General features: G+C 45.9%; 1 protein-coding gene across 4 annotated transcripts in view; it reads left to right on the top strand.

The window, feature by feature from the left end:
• The window catches only part of ZNF608 (zinc finger protein 608), a 115,965-nt gene that overhangs the window by 47,672 nt on the left and 45,093 nt on the right, over positions 1-23,200 (top strand). For all 4 annotated transcript variants that reach the window (XM_004761342.3, XM_013060835.2, XM_013060834.2 and 1 more), the window contains one exon: positions 7,801-8,056. In XM_004761342.3, the coding sequence (XP_004761399.1) occupies positions 7,801-8,056 (256 nt within the window). The remainder of the gene's footprint in view (positions 1-7,800; positions 8,057-23,200) is intronic.

Here is a 23,200-nt window from a genome sequence, read left to right as displayed (position 1 = left end):
GTAAAGGCAGTTTTATATATATGTTGCTGGCCTTTAGGTGTCTCTGCTTTGCAATCTGCTCAGAGGGGCCACTTCTGGAGTGACACCCTCCCAGTCTTCTCCTCCTGGTGCTGCTTGCTACCCCCTCCCCCCACCACCTGGGCCCCACCATAGAGAGACACTGTGGGCTTGGCATTCTGTGATTTTGGCATAGTCGGAAATGGAAGCAGCTGGGGGCCAGAGCCGTGGTCCATGGCTGAGTCTTTGAAAAGCACGTTAGCAGGTGAACCGTGGAGCCTTTTATTTATTTATTTATAAAAGATTTTATTTATTTATTTGATAGAGGCAGAGCGAGAGAAGCAACACTAGCAGGGAGAGTGGGAGAGGGAAAAGCAGGCTTCCCGCTGAGCCGGGAGCTGGGTGCGGGACTTGACCCCAGGACTCCGGGATCATGATCTGAGCCGAAGGCAGACTCTTAACTACCGAGTCACCCAGTGTCCCCCTTGGGACCTTTTATTTAGGGCAGCCTCTGGTCTTCACACCTGGAAACGAGAAAGTGAAAGCCATGGTGTAATTCCCAACCATTGTTATGTGGTTGTAGCATTTAGAATTGGTTGATCTCAAATAATAACACCACCAAACCTGAGCTTTGGGTTCAGGGAATTTTCTGGGAGGGATTACAGTGATTTGCCTAGATGCCCCGAGAACAATGTGCTTCATTGAAAGGTGAATCAGGCGTGTGGCTTCCAATATACAGAGGAGGGTCCGAAATTACCTTAAGAGGAAAGCCTTTTCCCATTTTGTATTGTTTGGAAGAGTTTGCTTTTCTTCTTACCCTACTGTGGGTTCAAGTGTGGGCCTGGCCACCACGCCCAGTGACCTTTTATAGTCACTGACTTTCCCGATTTCCTTTTCTTCATTCTGGAAATACTTGTCTTCACAGTCTTGCGAAGATGGACTGAGAGAACCTACAGTATTATGTCCTTCTTATGTGATAGGAGCTAAACAGTGGCTGTTCCTTTTCATAGTTTTACATGAACTTTGAAATCAGAGAGGTTTGGCCTTGAGTAAATTGTCTATCCTCTGAGATCTTCACTGATCACCTCCATAAAATGGGGATGTCGAGCCATCAAGGAGATGGAGAGTATCTGATGCCTTGTACCCAGCAGACCCTGAACCAAGAACTCACCCACGATGCTTCTGTCTTGGCTCCAAAAGGGAAAGTCTCTGCCACATTCAGGAAAGCCAGTATTGGGAGTGACCAATGTACATCTCTTCAGGTTTCTGTGTCAGGGATGGGAGTTGAACCTTGACACTTCACTTTGGAGAACAGATCCGTGCGGAAAGCAAATGATTTTATAAGTTTCCCTCGCTTTGCTAACAAAGCAGCCGCGATGTCAGGCACCAAGGGCGGTGAAAATGCAAGGGGACAGACTGTGGCAGTGGTCACCGTCAAAGAGCTGTGATTTCCCCATACATGAAGTGCAGTCTTTCTGTCTAACGCGTTTTACATGAAAGAGGTGTCTGTGGGCGATCTCGTAAAAACAGCCAAATACCATGATATGGAGAGAACGTCATGAGCATTAAGTCATTGTGCCCCTGAGTGCTCGCAAGAACGAAAAAATATTTTCTGAGCAAAATAAAACACGGTGGCCACTCTGGTGGTTGTTGATCTGAGAATCCAGGATTGGGGGGCGGGGGTTAATAGTCGGATGAGTGTGAAGATCATTGCACTGGTTGGAGGAAACCCCAGGGCAAGCTCCCCTCAGGGTGCGTGGACTGGTCCCAGGGTGTGGGAGGGCCATCTTCCCTTGACGCTGGTCCATCTCTGGCCCTGGCTGGCCCTTTTCCCTCTGCCTGCACATCACCTGCCTGTCTCTTTGCTGGATCTGAGCGGTGTAGTCAGGATCTGTAGCGGTGCCCGCCAGGGTGTCTTCCCCCTACCCCCCAACCCCTGCCCTGTTGACCGTGCCCCTTTGGCTGTCATTTTTCCTGTCCTGGATCCCATCCAGGGCTGACAGAGTCAGTGTTGGAGGGAAGCAAAGAGGCTGCTACCCGCCCTGTCGGCTCTGGAGCCTTCCTTGCTCATCAGCCCTCAGGAAGCCCTTGAAATAAGGTGAACTGAGAAAATATTGCCAGAGTCTCTCTGCAGACTTTTCCCCCCAACCCCCTCTGATTACATACACTAAGTGCCGCTATCTGTGTAAATAACCTTTTCTTCCCCGCCTCTCTCTACCCCCCTCCTTCCCCACTCCCATGCTCTTAGGCTCTCTCGAGTGATAAATAGCCAGGCTACTGCTCAGCGTGCACCAACACCTGGGAATAATCATGCAAAAATAACAGTGAGAGACTGCCGCGCGTCTGTTCTTGACATTAACTTTCCTCGGTTTGACAGGCTGCCACCACCAGCTGTTAGACTTATGGGCCCCCCCCCCATCCCCACCCCAACTGGAGATGGCTGCTTTCCTGCTTTTCTTTTTTTGGGGCTGTAATAGGTTACATCAGTGTCCCATCAAGATGACAGAAAAGAGCTTTGACAAAGGAACCGGTGCTCAGACTGGCTGGGTTCTCTATTACAATCTTGTATTCTAGATGTTAGTAGTATTAGACTGATGATTCCCCACTAATTTTTTTTTTTAACATGGAATATCTGATGAGTACTATTTTAGCATTCTCCGCTTACCACCCCCCCCCCCAGGTATTCATAATTGCCTCCCATGAATTGCCTTTAGATGCAGCAGATCTTGGTATTTGGTCTTGAAGGGCCAAACAACCTACTGATTTCTTTTTCGTCAAGGTGTCCTGTGTATTTGTAACCACAGTGACCATATTGACAATGGCAACAGCTTTTATGGGTCGAGTGCTGCTCTGTCCCAGGAGCTGAGCTCGGGTTGTTTGTCTGATTTCATTATTTCCATTTTACAGATGAAGACATGGAGTCCCAGACAGGTCAGGGCACTTGTCCCCAGGTCGTGTAGCTGAAGGTAGACTACACTGGGATTCCAGTTTTGAGGACTGGCGCCCCGTACCCCAGTGTCTGCCACTGCATGCTGTGTTTTGAACTCAGGCCCTGTGGTCAGCCCCGTTGGACAATTTGGCTGCATTTGTAGAAATGTTTGAGGAGTGCCCCAGTCTTGCTTGATGAGGTAGGATGTCCAGGAGAACAGGGACCTGCTTGGCTTTGACCTACTTCTGGAGTGCTAGCAGGGTACCCAGTGCCTGGCACACAGCAGGTGTGTAATTACTGTTTATTGGGGGGATACGTGCTCAAGTTGGGGCAACTCAGAGGTGGCTTTTGGGGGAGTTGTGTGAAAAAGGGGGTGCAACTAGAGATTAGGAGATTTTGTAGATGTGTCGGACTCATCAGGACGTGCTATAAAATTGCGGGGGGAGGAGGGTGAGTTGAGGGGCAGATGAAGCCCCTGCATGAAAGGAGGAGAATTTCCCTGGGCTGAGCTGCTCAGGGTTAAGCCCCTTTTCTTATACTTTGAACACACTGTAACTGCACTTAACCATGCATTTGGAGGGGATTATAGATTTATGTTAAATATAGTAGGATATAAAAAGGAGCTTTGTAAGGTTGAGGCAGGGTTAGAGAACTGTAATATCAGACCAGGGACTTATTTATTTTTTCCCCCCTCTCCTTTCCTTCCTCACAGCCAGCATTTACAGAGCTAAGCACTTTGCTGAGCCGTCACTTGGCATGAGTTATCTCATTGAGTCTTCCCTCTGACCCACTGGGGGTATGTGTTCGTCTTCCTCCCGTGCTTAGGTCCAGACATTGAGCCTCAGAGTAACCAAGTAACTTACTCAGGGGGCCCCCACAGCAAATACCAGCCAGGTCAGGATTAGAACCCGAGATCCACCATGGCCAAGTAAAAGTGTGTGCCACTTGGAGGGAGTCCTCCTAGGGACTGTTGCCGCCCTCTGCCCCCGCGAGCCTCATTGGTTGAAGAAGGTACGGTTCTGTCTATGGATCAGTGACCTGGAACTCAGGGTGCAGTGGAGTTGATCTTTTGTATGAGGTAAAAACACTACTGAAAATCCCTCCAGGTCCCTGCTTTGCATATGGTGCGTGTGGCTTTGTGTTAGACCCGATACGAGAACTGAAACCTGTAGGGGGACATTTGCTGGCAGAAAGAGCTAGTGACACTGAATTTGCTCCCTTCTACCTTACCTCTTTTGTCTCCCAGTGTGTGTATTTGAACTCCTGCTGTCCCGTTTATGCTTCTAGGATGCTGCTGCTTTCTACCCACTTGGGCTACCCCCGGAGATAGCTTCTTGCGTTTGTGCAAATACGGGCCATGTTTCTCTCTAACAGGCGGAGGTTGGGCTGGGTGGTCTTTGAGGTATAGAACGTTCTGTGATTGTCTTGGGGGAAATCTGGAAATCCAGAGTCAGCTTCCTGGAGCTGGGCAGGTCACCGCCAGGCCGAAGGGAAGCTCAGCCCTGTAGGTTGATGCCACCAGATGTGTGGGCCCAGCCTAGCATATTATCTAATTATTATTTTAAGAGATAGTAGACATTCAGTCTCTTACCTCATTTTTTTTGTTGGCAAAAACCTGCCATGTTTTAGGAAGCAGCATACCTACCAGATAGAAACCATGCCTAGGGCCGCAGTAATTCCCCATCCTCCTCTGTGGTTGGTGACTTCTGGGGAAGTGGAGCTTCTAATAGACCGGAAGGGTGGTCTTTGTTCTTCACTCCACATTCTGTAATCCCACGGGAGAAGAGTTCCCCTTTCTTCTCTCACTGGTAGTGAGGCTCTGGTACTCACCTATAGGAATGGCAGCTGTGATTTCTCTTGAGGAAGCCAGTGTCGTAGAAAAACTGAGAAGTTAACTGTGTGAGTCAAGGAGTTGAAGGTTCTTCACTGTATTACCTGTTGAGTCTTCCTATGGAGTTTAAGAGTTTTAGCCTATTATCGCATGGGGGAACTGCTTATGATGAGTTCATATTTTCTGGCCAAGCCCTATAAAGCTTAGTTTCTCATTTTGAATCATGTGGGGACAGGGCTCCAAGGTCCCCTCTGTAAATGCTGTCAGCCAGGCTCTTACCATTGCATTTTGGATTGTGTGGATGGAAATAAACACAGTTCACTCGCTGAGAGGCCCCGCATACCGTGGCCTCTCCCCTCAAGCCTTCTAGATTCTTTAGAAATTTGATGTTTGACTTCTCTTAAATATCCCAAATAGTAGAGGTGTGTGTGTGTGTGTGTGTGTGTGTGTGTGTGAATATTCGTAGTTGGAGTTTACATCGAAATAGAGATTTTGTCCAGAAATCCTGTTGTGATAGGAGTTGCCATCAGTAGAAGGCTGGAGATTACATTTTCCAGTTGAGGAAAACTGTGTTCAGCGGAACTTAAGTGCCTCCCCAAAGGGACAAGCTAATTAGTGTCAGAGTAGGGGCCAAAATCCTAGTGTCCAACACCCTGTCCTTATAACTTGGTGTTATAGGCTTTGCCTCGTTGTATCCCAGTGTCCCATTTGGGGGAATTAATGCCCTCTTGTATGCCTTACTTCCTTTTATTTCATCCCCTTTTCTTGTATATCTAATTGAAGCCATGTTCGTTTTCTTGGAATTAATGTAGGCTGTCGATCAAGGGATGTAAAGGGTATTTCGAGAATATTGTTCCGTTTTGTCTTTTCAGTTTATATATGTAGCAACCAATCATTGTCAGTTTATAGCTAACTATACAAATTAAGAAGTTGTTGGCAAATGTGAAAGAAAAAAAACCTATAAAGGAGACAGTTTATCATCCCCCCCCCTTTAAATTCTGGTAAGTGGTTCTTTTTTTAAGATTTTATTTATTTGTCAGAGAGCGAGTGAGCATGCACAAGCAAGCAGAGAGGCAGGCAGATGCAGAGAGGGAAGCAGGCTCCGCACTGAGCAAGGAGCCTGATGCAGGACTCCATCCCAGGACCCCGGGATCATGACCTGAGCCGAAGGCAGTAGCTTAGCCGACTGAGCCACTCAGGCATCCCTGGAAAGCAGTTCTTATCTCACACAATCTTTTAGCTGAAAAGATTACAATGTAGCATTGGTTTTTTTTTTTAACCCCTCACTTGAATTTCCTCCCTCAGTACCCCTCTCTTCATCTGTCAGCTCAGTCTTAAAATAGAAACTATCAGTAGGAACTCTGATCTGCATTAAGCTGCATTTACGTGAAAGCGTAAATCACCAGACCTGGGGTCTCGGGGCCGCTACGTGCTTTCTTTCTTGGGGTCTGTGATCAAGAACGCAGAACAATACAAAGCGTGGAGCTGAAGTTTTATGGCAGCTCTGAGAGCAGGAAATTAAGTTTCTTCCCCATGCAGATGGGTGGAGGGCTGTTCTCTCGCGACTTGGATCAGTCAGGCAAGTGAACGTCAGTTTATCATTTCAGTGAGAGGCAAACTGTAGAAATAGTTCCTACTATCATATGAACAAGGAGCCTACACAGATGACTGCTTCAGCTGTTGAACTAGGAGCACACTTCCTCATATAATTTATCTTGAAATGCATGCGCGGTGTGTGTGTGTGTATTTAAACAACAAAGACTATGTTCTAGTACATTTGTAGCCAAGTGTTGATTTCTCACAAAGGTTAATTGGGAACATAGGAACCGCAGACTAAGATGGCGTTTTGCCGGAAAAACCTTCTGTGTGCCCTTTTTTACCCATATGACTCGTTAGCTCAACTGATCGTGTGTGCAAGGAGTCATCCCTTATAGGTGGGCGGTGTCTGTGTGTCACACGAGGGCATGAGGAATGTGGAGTCCCAGTGCAGATGGGCTTTACAGTGGGCTTATCTGCCTTTGACCACCTGTTTGAGCAGGGCCCTAACTAATTCTCTTAACAGTCCTAGCAGTGGTTAAAATGGGTCTGATGAATGAGTGGGGTGTCTGGTGATTGACCTATTTGGTATGTGCACAGCCTTTGGTTTCATTACGGCCGGGGTCCTGGACGTGTTGTGGGGACGATCTCTTTGCCTGTTCTCTAAGATAGGGGTGCAAAGGAGATACCGTTGCTCTTACAATGTAAGCTCTTACATTGGCTGTCTTGTCTGTTTCCTGGGATTTAGAGGGAGGGATCCTGGGTCTTGGTCAGATTCATCAGGGATCTCTCCAAGCCGAGCCACTGACGGATGGGTGCATTGGAGAAACTCCAGTTCTTTTAATGTTGGGCACACACATTTATTTCCCCATTTGTATGAATTTTGTTAAACTTTGCAGTAGAAAACTTAATTAGGAGTTGATGCTTAATACATGCTAATAATATCCAGTTTATATGTTTGAGTGTGTATAATCAAGTTTATGTATTTTATATATTCAGCAGAGTAAGTTAATGTATTTTCGTAGTGATTTAATTCATTATGGTTTATAAAGTACTTTGAAAACAATTTCAGTCCATCTCCTGTGCTTAACTGTCCAAATGATGCATCTGCAGTGTTTATTGGAGTTCCTCTTTTGGAAAACACTGCAGTTTTGGAAGTACGATTTTATTACAGGAGGGAAGGAGCCTGAATTTTGCAGAGCGTATATCTCGCACCCTGACCGAGGCTGACCGGTTGTCCATCGGTGACATCAGGACATTGAAGTCCTGCCTCTCATTCTGGAAGCGAGAGCCCCAATGCTGACCTTGTTCGGCATGTGGGAAAAAAGAAATCAGATGCTCATTTCCCTTTGACTGTGTCTTTTGGCACCATGCAAACCCTCAAAGCGTATTATAATTGCAAATGGAATTTGGAACGGTGATGTATTCTAGAAGTGATGTAAACAGATTGCATTGCAAACAGCTCCGAGAATACAGCACCACTGCAGTAAGCCTGTCTGTCTTTCAGGTTGACCCCCTGTTTACAGTGCCAGCGCCGCCACCACCGATTTCCAGCAGCCTCACGCCTCAGATTCTGCCCTCCTACTTTCCCCCATCTTCACCCAATATTGCAGCACCGGTCGAGCAGCTTTTGGTTCGGACTCGTTCCGTGGGTGTCAATACGTGTGAAGTTGGAGTAGTGACAGAGCCCGAGTGTCTGGGGCCCTGTGAACCTGGGACCAGTGTGAATTTGGAAGGGATCGTGTGGCATGAAACAGAAGAAGGTAAATACACTTTACTTTTCTCTATTTCCCTGTGCCCTCTTCCCCATGACGTTCTGTGTTTATGCCCACCGGTGAGGGGACGTGGTCTGGTGGTAGGCGGCGAGGTGGGAAGAGGGGTTTTCATGCTGTCTGGATGGCTGTCGGAATAAGCACGGAGGCTCTTGTGTTCAAGGTGAATGAGAGGTCCGTGAAAGGGATCTGTACTTTAGGCGCTAGCACAGGGAGACTGGGAAGCAGGATGAGGGTTCCCCTTTGCCCCAAGAGGGATTGTGGAAATTAGGGAGACAGATGGATCTCAAGTTCACTTTCTTCTTTGGTGCCAGCCAGTCTGTCTGGACATGGTGGTTTCGTTTATCTTGACGTGGGGGTATTAAGGCTTAAATTGACCTGCTGAATTGAGCTCGGGTTCTTGTGTTTAGCGAGAGCCGTGCCCGTGATGTGGCTGTGGCTGGTTGGTGGTCTGAGCTCACAAAGCCCAAGCTCAGAGGCTTTTAAGCCCCAGCTGAGCCAGTCATTTCTCTTCTGTGACTGGAGACATGGCACCTTCCCTGCCCCTTAGCTCCCCGGGCCAACTGGCAAGGGGAATCCAGTAGTCATGAGACCAGGGGATTAGGATTAACCTGTCACTGCTCTTAGAAATGTACAAGTGTGGCCTCTACCATACCCACCATGGATCGAACCCTGACTGGACACATCTCATAGCAGGTGATCCCCTGGTCTGGTGTGTTTCAGATGTCATTGACCTTAGAGGCCCTTAAGTAATGAAAAACGAAATACCAAGGACAGCACTGCATTGCTCCACTGGGGAATGAGAGGAATAGAGAAAAATGAGGAAGAAACAAGCCCCAGGCGAGCAAAGGAGAGTGAACAACCCCTTCTTCCCTCTAAGCTAGGTTGGTCAAGGATAAGGGAGAGGACAGGTGTCTGTATCATGACCCGTTGGTCTGAGAGGAGTAGGGACAGGGAGGAGGGTAACGAGACTCCGAATCACTGTTTAGGTCCCTCTGCATCAAGGGGAAAAGTTGAGGGTTGCAACTCCTAGGAAAGAAAGTAAAATATATACAAAAGAATGAAAATCAGATGACAGGTTGTCCCAGCGTAATTGTCAGAAGGTGGAAAACAGCACACGCTGTCTCCAGGTAGAAAAGCAAAAAACCTTAGGAGAATCTTGGAATTCTGCATCTTGTGTCAAATAACGCTGTTAAAGGATCTATTTTGTGTTTGGTTACAGAATTTCGTAGATAGCATCGGTAAGGAAAAGTCTTTACAGATGAAGGAACCCGGGAAAGTGAATAAAAGCGGCAGATGGGAAGAGCTCTCTTGTGTGCGCAACCAAAAGTGATAGTTCACGTTTGCTTTCGGCTTTAGAAATGTCTGGTGTTTGGGGTTGGGGGGGTGGAGGGGGTGCGTCCTCTTTGTACTTTTAGTAGAGCTCTGCAGCCAGATTGGGGGGAGTTGGGGGAAGAGGAGCTAGAGTTCACATTTTCATCTCTTGCTTGTCCATTGAGACGCCCTCCAGGGCACAGGGTAGGTCCCCTGTGGGCAGCCAGCTTCCGTCCTCCTGCTTCCCCTTGGGTTGTGTACATACTTGGCCTTCTCAGACTTTCCCAAGAGCCGAAGCGGGGGCTGAGGGTGTCCCGGCTTGTATCTTGGGGAAGAAAAGTATAGAAAGAGACAGCATCAAGACATTAATAAGGTCATAGTTCATTAGCTTGGGTACTGATGATTCGGACACAGAAAAAGATTTGGAAAGGCCAAGGTTGATCTTCCATTGACTCGAAAGAAAGATTTTCTGGCACTTGAATCCACGTGCTTGTTAGGGTGAAGTGGCACCTTGCACTTCTGTCCCAGCAGCGACTTAGTGACTGTCAGTTTGTTGCGCGTCTTGACTTTACTTAGTCCTGTGTGGAACAGGACCATGTTCCTGCAGCATGACCTCACTGGGTGGCAGATGCTGTAAAATTAGCTACAGACTTTCTGGAACGCCTGTAAATCTTGGGTTATTTTTCACTTCGCTTGGACGTTGGCTTGGTTTTGACTTGAACCTGAGCTTCTAATAAAAGATGGGTTTACTTAGGGGAAACAAATGTTGTATTCAGAAACTGTAGGAACTCTGGGCAAACCGTTAAAGAGCTTGATGCTATTGTCAAGATTACTGTGACATTCTTTTCTTCCTTCTGTTTGGTCGCGGTGCACGTACAGTCTCACGAGTTGCACAGTGTTCTCTGAGTGGTCCGCCTCCTGAGTCCATGTGCTGTGGTCCCCCCATCCTGTGGGTGTGCCCCTCCCCCCTCTTGTGGCACACTGACAGCTTTCCCGGCTCTGCAGACCCAGGACTGGAGCCTTCTGCAGCTCCAGCCTTCTTGTTACTGTCTCACATTTTCCAGGATTTGGGACGTGTGGATGTCGACTGTGGTGACAAGAAGGAGCCAGAGCTCCTTAACACAGTTATTCTTGCTGAATAAACTCAACTCCCGACCTCCACAGAACTCGAGAACCCGACTTGGTAAAGACGCGGGTCGTAAAATGTGTGTTTAATGTGCAACCCTTCTTAAGAGTGTTCCATTTGCAACCCCCCTCTGCCCCCACCCCCGTACAGTGTGTTTAAAAGCTCTTGTACCAATTTAAAAATTAAATCCACTTGACCATTAATTTTTCCCTTTGGGGAAAAACAAAGAGAGAAACAGAACAAACGCATTTGGAGCCAGTTAGTTGGCAGAGCTAAAAGGGATGGGTTTGGGAAGAACGGGAGGGGACGGGAAGCCACAATCGTTTACTGCTGTGGGGTCGCATTAACGGCAAGCTTTAAGTCAGGCACTTCGGAAAGTGCCGGTTGCCTCTGATTAACCTCCTGGAGATGGAGTTGGAAAAAAAAAAAAAATCTCTTCCCTGGTGTTTTCATTTGAGGTGATTTTTATACCCGGGAGTGGTTTTCACACACCTAATTTGTTAGGTGTGTGTGTGTATTGAGATCCTAGAAATTTCTGGAGCTCCTATCTGCCGTCTTTGGAGGGAATATGGAGTGTTCTCAAGATCTGTTTTGAAGGATAATGTGCACCAGCAAGACAACAATATGAAATCCCCACTAAATACTAATTGCTTCTTGTGCTTGGAATTCCTCATTTGAGGAGGGTTCTTTGAGTCACAGGCTTTGCCTTTAGTGTTGCTGCCAGGATGTGGAGTCCTGGTTGCCTGAGGACCAGAGTGTCCTCAGGAGTAACGTGTGGTGAGAGAAGTTCCCTCTGGAAATAATTAGTGGGTTTCAGAGCGTGCTCCAGAGGAGAGAAAAACTATTAACTGCATTTGGATGTTTAGTTACTCGGCTCTGATCTCTCTTCTTGAAGGTGAGTGTATGGGAGCAGTGACGTCTCATGCAGAATTGCTCTCAGATGTTGGAAAGAATTTCCTGGGCATTTCATTCCTGACGTTTGGGATGCACATGCTTTTGTATAGTTATTTGTTTGGAAATTGGCTCTTTTGGGGAGGGTGAGGGTAGGGGAGACCAAACTGGAAGAAACATGGTGTGTACGCAGAGCATGTAAATACATACATACTGAACTTGGCTTTTTCGCTCTTATGAACGTGTTTTCCTTTGGATTTTTACTAAAGCATATTTCTAACTGGGCTCACCCCCCCTTTTTTGGGGGGGTGGGCTCTATCCGAGAACACACTTTGTTGTTATAACTCTAATTTACTTTGGCCTTTCAAGCATGTAAGGTTACAACACTGAGGTTCTCAGCTCTGTGCCTTTGAGTCACCCGGAGATTTTTAAAAACATGTCCAGGCACCACTTCTGGGCATTTCCTTGGTCAGGGATGGCAGTTTGGGCTGGTTGGGTGACCTGGTGTTGGTGTTTTTTTCCAGAGCTCCCTAGGGGATTCTGATGTGCAAACAAGACTGAGAAACACGGTCTCGGGGGAAAGAGGGGATGTCCTAACCTCTGCAAGCTGCTCGACTTTTTCCCTTTAAGGAAGTCCATGTGTTGTTACCTCATTCTCTTGGGTATAAAATGGACAGACACCCCTGCCCTATTTACCTCCCTGGATAGTGTTTGCCTAAAAGCTATAGTGTGGCAGGTGAGCGTGGTTGAAGCACCATCCCAGAAAGAAAGAGGGTCCAGCGCTTGATTTTGAACTTGGACTTAACAGAGTGTCTGGGACTTAATGAACAACTAATTGGTACCACTCTTCTGACTTGTTAATATGGTGGGGTGGACCTTACTGTCTGTCCCTTCAGTGAGCCAGAAGTGGTAGCTTCATTTCCTTTCCCCGTGGTGTCTGCTGAATTATTATTTTTTTTTTTAAAGAAAGATTTTATTTATTTATTTGACAGAGAAAGAGAGAGCGTGTGCACAGGAGCAGGGGCAGAGGGAGAGGGAGAAACGGAGCCCAATGCAGGGCTTGATCCCAGGACCCCGGGATCATGACTTGAGCTGAAGGCAGCCACTTAACTGACCTAGCCACCCAGGCTTCTCTCTGCTGAATTATTTTTGAAATAGTTCAGAAATCCAGAGTATTAAAGTTAAGACTTGGCAGCCTTCCTATTAGCTTTGAGAGGGGATGCAGATGGGAGCTTCTGAACGTAAGTGTGGTGTTTTAGAGAAGACGTGCCACCTGGTGTAAGAGGCAGAATGGTTCTTTGTATGAGGTTCTTCATCTGAGGTTCTATGTGTTTTCCAAGAACAGTGATCTTGGGAATTAATGTTTTAAAGGTAATTAATCGGGGGAAGTAAATGACTCTCTTTAAACCACCGGAGATGCTCGTCAGTGCTTCTGCTTCTCCTGTGTCTCCAGAGTCATAGAGAGGACAGTGTTTCAGCGTGCAGTATCGGGGGTTTCAGGTTCATTCATTAAGAGGCAAACGATCCTCTATAAACTGACGACAGGGCTGACCTACGTTGTCGTTAACTCCTGTGCTGCGGTGTTTGACTTGCCGAACTTATTACCGGAGATAGAACTTTCATTTTGAGTTTTGATTTGAGAAGAGATTACATACGAAATCCAGGCTCACTTTGTGTTTTTGGTGTCTGAACATGGAATAGGTGCCATACTTTTTTTTTTTTTTAAACTAAGTGAAATGTTCTTACTTACTGAGGTATTTCCCAGTGATTTTATAAATTCAGCTTTGACTCACAAGGCGAGTAAGATGTCCACTTTCGCTTCTGCATTTCATTACCCGCCATGCCAGTGATGATTGTTAACTCAGCCGTGGTGGGGGTGGGGGGAGGGGACTTGAAGACTGCTAGGGGGCATGCTCCCTCCTATCAGGAATGGGCTAAGTGGAGGTAAATCAGCGCCTGGTATGGGGGTCGGCAGGTGCACACAGTCAGTTAGTCAGTGTGCTGGTAAGAAAGAGCATCGGGCCTTGATCTTCACCATGAACTCAAAGGGATTCAGAAAGCCGGAAGAACTGCTGGTTAGTGCCATTTGGTGTCTTGGCCATAAACTTGACCCCCCACTCCCACCCCAGGCATTCTTACAGTGGTGGTTGGCCGTGAAGAGTTGAGATTCATTACCACTGGTGGCAGAGCAGCTCGAAGGATGGGCCTTCCAAAGCGTACAAGAACCACCTATTTTTTTAAAAAAATATTTTATTTATTTCACAGAGATCACAAGTAGGCAGAGAGGCAGGCAGAGAAAGTGGAGGAAGCAAGTTCCCTGCCGAGCAGAGAACCCGGCGTGGGGCTCGATCCCAGGACCCTGGGATCATGCCCCTGACAGAAGGCAGAGGCTTTAACCCACTGAGCCACCCAGGCGTCCCAAGAACCACCTATTTTTACATGCAGAAGTCAACCCAAGTAGAAAACCATATTTGTATATTTGCTGGACCACATGCCATCTTGGTTATCTCTCATTATTCTGGGTACAATAGTAAAGGTTTTCCTTTCTTTCTTTTTTTTAAGTAAAATAAACTTGGTTTAAAGATACATGTTATACATAATTATAAAACATGTCAAAGTATTTGGTTTTTTAAGATTATAGAAACTCATGTTACCAGTTTCACAGAAAAATCACAAATGAAAAACGGAGGCCAGGTGTTCATAGTGTGTCGTCCATAAAGATCTGTGAATGAAGGGGAGGTCTAAGGAAGGGACCAAGGGCTGGGGGACCAAGGGCTGGCTTGTCTGGGCTGTCTTGCTGGGTTTGCTTTCCTCCTGCACCTACCAGCTGTAGGCTTTTCTGATGGGGCCACCGTTTGCATATGGATGAGTGATGGTGTGTTTTGTTGGAAAGTGATACCATAATCACATCGCTGCTAGTCAGTGTGAAATAAATAAGCTGCTCTTAGGTAGGGTTCAGCTTCATGTTTTTAGACCAAACATTTTTCTTTTGTGTCATTTGTGTGTCACCCAAGGTGGTGACCTTGGGTGTTAGGGAATGAAGCAGTCAGCTTCATTAAACTCCCTGTGTAAAGGCCTTTTCTTGTTAACCCTTTTGGTTGGTCAATACTGTAGCTGAACTTCTCTGTGAATACAGAATGTGAGGCATGTCAAACTAAACTTTTCTTCAGACTGGAGTATAATAAAAGATCTAAGAAGTTTTCTTACAAGATGTGTGTGGATAGTAGTGTCCTCCCTTGCTTGTCTTTTCCCTATATAGAAGTTAGTAAAAGGGGCGCCTGGGTGGCTCAGTGGGTTAAGCCGCTGCCTTCGGCTCAGGTCATGATCTCAGGGTCCTGGGATCGAGTACCGCATCAGGCTCTCTGCTCAGCGGGGATCCTGCTTCCTCCTCTCTCTCTCTGCCTGCCTCTCTGCCTAGTTGTGATCTCTCTGTCAAATAAATAAATAAAATCTTAAAAAAAAAAAAAAAGAAGTTGGTAAAAAAAAATCTTAAGTGTCTTAATATTACAGTGACCTTGAAATGAAGATGTATTTTCTAATTATGAAGTGGAGTATTCTCATTGTTGCAAGAAATAGCTTTTGGCCTACCTGGGCATATTGATTAAAAGTATTTCTTTGACTTGTTAAATAGAATTTTTATAGCAGCTTTCTTGAGATACAATTCACACAGCATACAGCCCACCCATTTATTTATTTATTTATTTATTTATTTGAGAGAGAGAGAGAGAGAGATCACAAATAGGTAGAGAAGCAGGCAGAGGGAGAAGAGGAAGCAGGCTCCCTGCTGAGCAGAGAACCCGATGCAGAGCTCGATCGCAGGACCCTGAGATCATGATCTGAGCCAAAGGCAGAGGCTTAACCCACTGAGCCACCCAAGCGTCCCCAGTCCACCCATTTAAAGTGTATATTTCAGTGGGTATTTTTTGTTTAAGATTTTATTTATTTATTTGAGAGAGAGAGACAGTGAGAGAGAGCATGAGCGAGGAGAAGGTCAGAGGGAGGAGCAGACTCCCCATGGAGCTGGGAGCCCCATGCGGGACTTGATCCCGGGAATCCGGGATCGTGACCTGAGCCAAAGGCAGTCGTCCAACCAACTGAGCCACCCAGGCGTCCCATCAGTGGGTATTTTTTTAATGTATGAAGAGTCCTCCAACCGTCGCCACCATTAATTTGAGAACATTTTTATGATCCAAAGGAAACCCTGTCGCCCTTAGTAGTCACTACTGCTTCCTTAGCGCAATCCCCATTTCATTGACTAAATGCATCCTTGTCTTTGATTCTTCCTTGATTTTAAGTGTGTTTTATGGATGAGAGAAAGGGTGGATTTGTTGAGTGTTTGTACTGGGCATTCATTGTGCTGGACATGCTTGCCAGGTAATGATTTCCTTTAATCCTTAGAACACAGTCCAGAGTAAACTCTGGTTTTGTCCATACTTTTAACGAAGGAGCGACTTAGAAAGGGATTTACCTCTGCAAGACTGCACACCTACCTCCTTGGACGTGCAGAACCCTTTGTGTGTCCCACCTTGTCCTGGGAGTTCTGCTCTAGCAAGCTCCCATGTATCTCCCAAAGCGTGCTTTGGAAGGAGGCAGTCCCATATGACACAGTAATCAGAGTTTTTATTTTATTTTATTTTTAAGCACAGAATGATAGGAAATTCTTTATAGTGCTCACATCTGATTTTGGCAGGAGTAACTGAATCCGTTTCAGCTGGGTTGATGTATACACACCATCCCTTTCTGCCTCACTAAGCTGGAAGCTTCTTTAGTCCACAGATCCCATCTGTTTTGTTCACTGTTGGATCCCCAGCGCCTGGCACGGAGTCAGTATGCCATACATATTTGTTGAATGTTGAATACATTTGCGGAACAAAGTGATATGGTCTTGATACCTGTTTCAGTGTGTGTAGTATAGCTTTCTAGTCAAGAATATGTTACTTTTGAATTAAGTTTGGCCTAGACAATCTGGACAATATTGCTCCAGAAATCTACTTTTTCACTGATGTGTGTGTGTGTGTGTGTGTGTACGGGTGGGGGGGGGCATTATAAAATCTGATTACAGCGTATTAAAATGCACCTCGCAACCTTGCTCTTCCTAGACCAGTCTCCAAAAAAGGGGGAAACAAAATAATTTGGTTTGCCTTTTTCCCTTCTGCCATTCGTATCCTCAGTATGGTTTTAATTTTCTGATCATAGAAGGCCATTTGAGGATATCCACGGGGTGGAAAACACCCAAAAGGTAGAAGAAAAAAAATCATCTGTAATCTCACTATTCAGGCATCTGCTATAATTTGTTGGTTTACCCCCCCCCCTTTTTGCTTTTTTATTATTTATTTATTTATTTATTTAAGAGAGAGAGAGAAAGCGAGCGCGTGAGAGGGGAGAAGGTCAGAGGGGGAAGCAGACTCCCCGTGGAGCTGGAGCCTCATGTGGGACTTGATCCTGGGACTCTGGGATCATGACCTGAGCTGAAGGCAGTCGCTCAATCAGCTGAGCCACCCAGGTGCCCTTTTTTTGCTTTTAAAATACACTTTTTTTTTTTAAACAAGTTGGGATCATTTGGTAGATAAATACTGCTTTCCCTTTTAATTATAACATTAAAGCATAAACATTATTTTTTAGATTTTATTTATTTATTTGACAGAGACAGTAAGAGAGGGAACACAAGCAGGGGGAGTTGGGAGAGGGAGAAGCAGGTTCCCCACTGAGCAGGGCGCCATATGTAGGGCTTGATGCTAGGACCCTGGGATCATGACCTGAGCCGAAGGCAGACGCTTAACTGACTGAGCCACGCAGGCGCCCCCATAAACGTTTCTGATGTTGAAACATTTTCTAAGATGCGTTTTCTGCTGATACAAAGCATTTTATGAAATGGACACACAATTTGATTCAAATTCCTCTAAGTCTGGATATTTACACTGCCTTCAGCTTCTTCAATAATATTATACTACAGAGTCTGTCTTTGTGCTGAAGTATTTGTTCTGTTTTATGAATTTGCAGTTACTCTTCTAGTATCAGGTTTCAAGAAACAATCACCCAGTCAAAGGACACAAACATTTTCAACGTTTGATGGCTTCACTACTTTCCCCAAAGGCAGTCCTGGTAAACTGTACCAGTTCCCATGGCCCTGGTTGAAAAACGCTTTTCTCTCTCAACCTTCCCGTCAACTTTGGCCTCACTGACCTTTTCATGACCAGAGGATGGAGTTAAAAGTCATATGCACAGCCTCCAATGCCCACATCCAGGGTCCTACCGTAGATGGAGAGGGAATGCGACTGTCTTCCCCCTTGTGTAAAAATCACAGTGGACCAGCCAGGAACAGCAGGTGTGCTGCCAAGGGGTCCCAGACAATTTGCGGCCAGCGCCCTGTCCCGGGAGGGCATTGCTCTGGGTAAAACAGAGGTTCACATATCACTTCTGCTTGTGTCTGGATGTTTTTACATTTTCTGCGCCCTTCCCCTGTCCCCCCCAAAGGGAAAGAATTTTAAAAAGACCTCCTCGGAGACATTCAAACACGCAGGGGCAATTTGGGGTCTGTCAAATACCCATTCTGAATTGGAAGCCATCTCAGCCACTCCCGTTTCTGTCTTTGCAAACATCTTCTTTAGGGTTCTGCTCCTTCAGAATAAGGATGGATGGAGTAAGGAGGGATCTTTACAGGAAAACTTTGCACCTTGTGATTTGTTGATAATACATCATTTGTCACTCGACTTACTCAAGCCGGCACAACTTAGCCCTGACTTGTCCACCGTCCCTCCCGCCCCTGCTTCCAACATTCATTTCCCTTTTTCCCTAGCCTCTTCCCTCGGCTGCTGCCCTGTGTAGCTACAGCAGCAGGAATTTTCCAGGTCGTCTTAAAAAATAGTATCTATTACAGTGTTCTCACATGTACCCTTCCCCAGCCCTTCTGTCCCCAAATAAGACTGGCTAATAGTCTTCTGGCGAAAGGAAAGGAAGCTATGCTATGGGGACGTCCTATCAGAGGTTGCAGAAAACATTCTCAGCAAAGAAGGTTGCAGGAATGAGGCTCGTGGGCAAGTGGCGGAGTATCCAGCCAAGACCTGAGAAGGGCAGGATTCAAAGCGAGGGGAGTTAGGCAAGCCCCTCTCCGCCCATTTGGTAATTGCTTGCATCTGCATAGGAAATGGGATGGTTATAAGCATCCCACACCCTACATGGCCTCCGTTTCACAGGAAGCCTTCTGACTTGGGTATGTCGGGTAGTATTTTCATTCCTTGGACGTTAGAAGTGGGGCTGCTTTCTTTACACGACACATGACACATTGGGTATGTCTGAACAGCGGAGCACTTCTGCCTGGGGAGCTCTACGGGGCTCTGCCAGCGCCATCTGATTAGCATCTTTGCTTTATGTTCAAGACTCCCATCATGAGCCCTGTGACTCTCGCGGAGAAATCGAGGCACAGGCGGCCTGAATAAAATGGTTATGTGTCCTTTCTGGATTTCTGCTGTGTACCTCCCATGATCAGCCTTTCCTAGTTTTTAAGTCTCTCTCTCTCTCTCTCTCTCTCTGTGTGTGTGTGTGTGTGTGAGAGAGAATATAACCAATTATTTAAAAAATATGCTAAAAGGCAAATAAACATTTGCTTGTCAGTTTGAGGTTTTGACTGCGATGTGGGAACTTAATTCGGCTTATAGAGTGAGATGTCTTTTAAATTTAATATTCACCAAATATTTTTACAAAAGTACCCAAAATGCTGTTTTTGACTGCATATTTCATCACAAGAGAAGAAATAGCCAAGCCCTTCCCATCCGTCAGAGGCAATGCCACATGTTCCTCTGGCTCTGTGGACCGTTGGGCTCCCGCCAGCTCTTCACGGACTCACTTGGACATCTGCACACTGTCTGTGTTGTCATGTTGCTGTCTTCTTGATACTCATGTTGACAGACAACTTTCGAAGTAAGTCACGTTGAAAGAGCTGAGAACATTGAACGTGTCTTACTTCACTTGAGGAGCAGCAAAGGCCCATTTGTTGAGAGAGAACCAACCAAGACTGCTTTCCACCATGTTCCTCGGCTTCTGGAGAATACCTTGTAGCTTTTCAGAATACGACAAGCCAAGCCAGTCCCAGCGGTGAGCTGCTTCTGACCAGCACCTCAAGCGGACATCTCTAACGTGATTTCTTACCCAAATGTACTGGAAGCACAGAAGAACCGTAAATTGGGTTGGAGGCGTTGGCTTTGTGCTCTGAGCCTGAGACCGGGCTGGCTGCAGTCGTCTGGCCCTGCGAGGGGCTTTGAGTCCAGTGAGTCTTAATACCCAACTGTACACAAGTGAGGAAGACCATAGCCTGGAATGATGACTGTCTTCCATAAGGAAGAGCTTTTCTCTTCTGTAAAATCTCTACTCAGTAGGGTGACCAGAAGGCTGTCTCACATTCCTGGGGAGTTCTAAAAAGAAAAGAGGGTAAGGTCTAAGGTGATAATGCAACAGATGACCCCAGGAGGGTCAACTTTCAAAGAAGCAGAATGCAGTGAGGTACTTACTGTTGTTTGTTTGTTTGTTTGTTTGTTTTTAATTTTATTTATTTATTTGACAGACAGAGATCACAAGTAGGCAGAGAGGCAGGCAGAGAGAGAGGGGGAAGCAGGCTCCCTGCTTGAGCAGAGAGCCTGATGCGGGACTTGATCCCAGGACCTTGGGTTCATGACCTGAGCCAAAGGCAGAGGCTTAACCCACTGAGCCACCCAGGAACCCCAGTACTTACTGTTGTATTGACTGAACATTCATCTTGAGTGATTGAGAAGGAGAGCGCTGACCACAAAGTCCTCTGTCACTTACTAGAGAATCCAAAGCACATGGCCTCTAGGACATCTCCCTTTATATCTGACTTTTGAATTAAACATCTTGAAATAAATATCTGTCCAACCAGTCCTCCTGAGACTGCAGTTTCTTGCAGTAGCTCATTTCCTAGTGTGGAATTTCAACCAAGCATGACTTGTTGAGTGTGACTATTAAGTATCGGAGGCCGCGGTTAGTGTCCGTATCTTCATTTTGTCAAAGGGAGGAAAATAAAGTGTGGGGAATTTATGACTCGAGTGGAAATCAAGGCAGGGTCTGAAGGAGAATCAAGGACCACAGAGTTCCAGTAGCTTCAGTGATGCCTTGAGAAGGATCTAGTGAGCCATGAAGGCTTACGTCAAAGTGTCAGAAGAAGGTGGGCTGGACCACACTGGGTTCCTCTTCTGGAGAAGAATTCAGGCCTGGCAGCTAACCCATATCGCTTCGACTCTGGGTTCTGACTCACTGATAAGCTCCCCTGCATTCCCCCGATCCTGCCTGACTCCCGCCCTACCACTCCTGATCTGTAGATCCAGGCTTTTGCTCAGGGTAAATTGTTCTCTGTTTTGGAAAGTAGGAAAAGTCATCCCGTGTTTACAAGGGAGTGTTAGGGGATTGTCAGGGAGTCTAAGTTAGTGTTCTAGCTGCAAATTCTCACAGCGTTGGCTTGTATGGGTCAGTGTTTGGTGTCATTGCCCTATTTATTTCATCCTGATAATTACTGAAAAGTGACACTGAGAGTAGTAGAAGTGCTAGGCCAGTAGGTAAGTAGATAAGCATTATATGCTTGATTAGAACCCAGAACATTAAAATTGCTTGGAGGCAGCTGAAGCTTTCTGCACACATGATGGTTCCTTGATTAGTGAAAAGCCTCTTGAGTGACAGCACTTGACTTAAGAAAGCACACGAAAAGCTACATGCCTTGGTCGTCTCCCATGAGAAGCCAGCGACGGGAGCATTCAGTTATTTCATACAAAATCCTGTGTTGATTCAGATCTTCTGGAAGGGCATGAGTCCATACAGCAAGGAGCACCTATAATTTTTGGATTAAAAATTCTTTATCTTTTTGGCTGCAGTGGTCTAAATCTATTTAGCAGATTAAACACACACACACACACACTCCCCCACCCCCCCAAAAAAACCCCTCTGGACTGACTTGCAGATCCGTCCAGAGTCCTCAGTACTGCAGTTGTAACTGCTGCTAGCGAAACTGAGAGAAGACCAGTGGCTAAAGCAGGACCAAAACCAAATGAAGACAAAATGATGTGATTGCTCCAACTTTGTGGTTACGAGAGCAGATTGGTCTCCAGGGAAGAGGGAGGCCAGTTGAAAGGAAAATGGACAAAGGTGGCCTGTTGCCTAATGTTGATCCCTCCTGCTTCCCACCAACCCCATGTGTCTTAAAAATACATGTATGTATGGTGACCGATGATGAGGTTCTGTGAGTGTTCCTGCGGCTGCCCTCAGCTTTTGCAGATACTGTCCCTTGCCCACCAGGAAAGGACTCTGGGCCTCATTTTCCTCATCTGTAAAATGGGAGGGTTTAGAATACCTAATTCCTTAATGATACCTGAGTTTTGGGGCACAAGGGGGTGTGAATCCCATAGAATGTTCTTGCCAGAATCATTTCAGACGTAGAGAATTTTCTGAGAAAAATTCCAAGCCAACAGTTAGCCTCGATGGCGTTACGCTTAAGTCACCCTCTGGGTTCGTGCCAAGTCCTGCTGAACAGCAGGTAGCCATCCCATGAGTGTCCCAAAGTGGATCTATTTCTGGAACACTTTATTTACTGAAATCATTTATATTGAACTATTGGCCATTGTGTAGGTAAAGGGGAGTCTGGTCTGAGTAGGCTGACATTTATTTTATGCTCTGGTACATTCCACGGAAGAATGAGCACATGGAAGACATTATCTGAAAAGATTCCTAAAACGTACTGTTTCAAACCCCTGCCCTAAAATGCCTGCATGAGCTCTACCTCCTTCTGTGTTACTCTATCTACACCTTGTGTCCCAGGGTGCCTGACTGGCTCTCTTGGTGGAGCGTGAGACTCCTGATCTTGGGTTTTTAAGTTCGAGCCCCACATTGGGTGGTGATATTACATAAAAAGAAAATCTTTAAAAATTAAAAAAAAAAATTCTTATAGTGTCCAAAAGATGGATGCAGAATAGAAAGTTTATTGGTTGCATGAGTGTGAACATTGAATGTGGTATACTTTTTCTCTTTTATTCAGTTTACACATGTATTTTATGGTCTAAAAAGCCAGAGTTCTTCTAGGGCTGTAACCACAAGAAAAACCCCATCTTTCCCTTCACCCAGTCCTGCTTGCCAGAGGCCACTAAGTACTTCAAACTTTTGTAGCTGGTATTTTCTTTGTATTTTGAAACACATCTTTCTGTAGCTATTCCGTGATGTAATTTTGTAAGTTTTAGGCTTTTTAAAGGTGGAAGGTGGTGATTCAGTGCATACTCCCCTCCCCCAACAGAACTGTATTTGCCGCCCATCCTCTCAATATAGTTTCGAGTTACCCATTGCTGTGTAGCCAATAACTCTAAAGCAGAGTACCTCAGAGTGGCAAACATGGATTATCCCGCAGTTTGTGGGTCAGGAATCAGAGGAACTTCTCCACTGGGCTTCTCATAACATAGTACATTACCTCCCCAGCAAGATCCAAGGGACTCTGAACCCAGATGTTTGTATAACTTCCTATGAGAGAGAAAACCCATTGTTTTTGCCACCTAGTCTGTTCGTTAGAACTCCGTAAGTTCAGCCCGGGCTCAAGGAGGGGAGCATGTCTTGTAAGTATGTCAATATCAAGAAGCAGGAATTATTTGGGACCCTCTTGAAGGCTGCCTATCAAAAGTAGTTTTTCCTCAGGTCAGTATTCAGTGTTTACATTACTGTGACTATATATAGTCACAGTAATGTAAAAAAAAAAAATATATATATATATATATATATATATATATATATATATATATGCGCAGCACAGCCGTGTACTATGA

This window comes from Mustela putorius, unplaced genomic scaffold (genome assembly GCF_011764305.1).
Source record: "Mustela putorius furo isolate JIRA1106 unplaced genomic scaffold, ASM1176430v1.1 tig00001059_pilon_pilon_pilon, whole genome shotgun sequence".
In the NCBI taxonomy this organism is placed as follows: domain Eukaryota; kingdom Metazoa; phylum Chordata; class Mammalia; order Carnivora; family Mustelidae; genus Mustela; species Mustela putorius.
The sequence above is the reverse complement of the archived record's forward strand: the minus strand, read 5'-3'. Positions and strand labels throughout refer to the sequence as shown.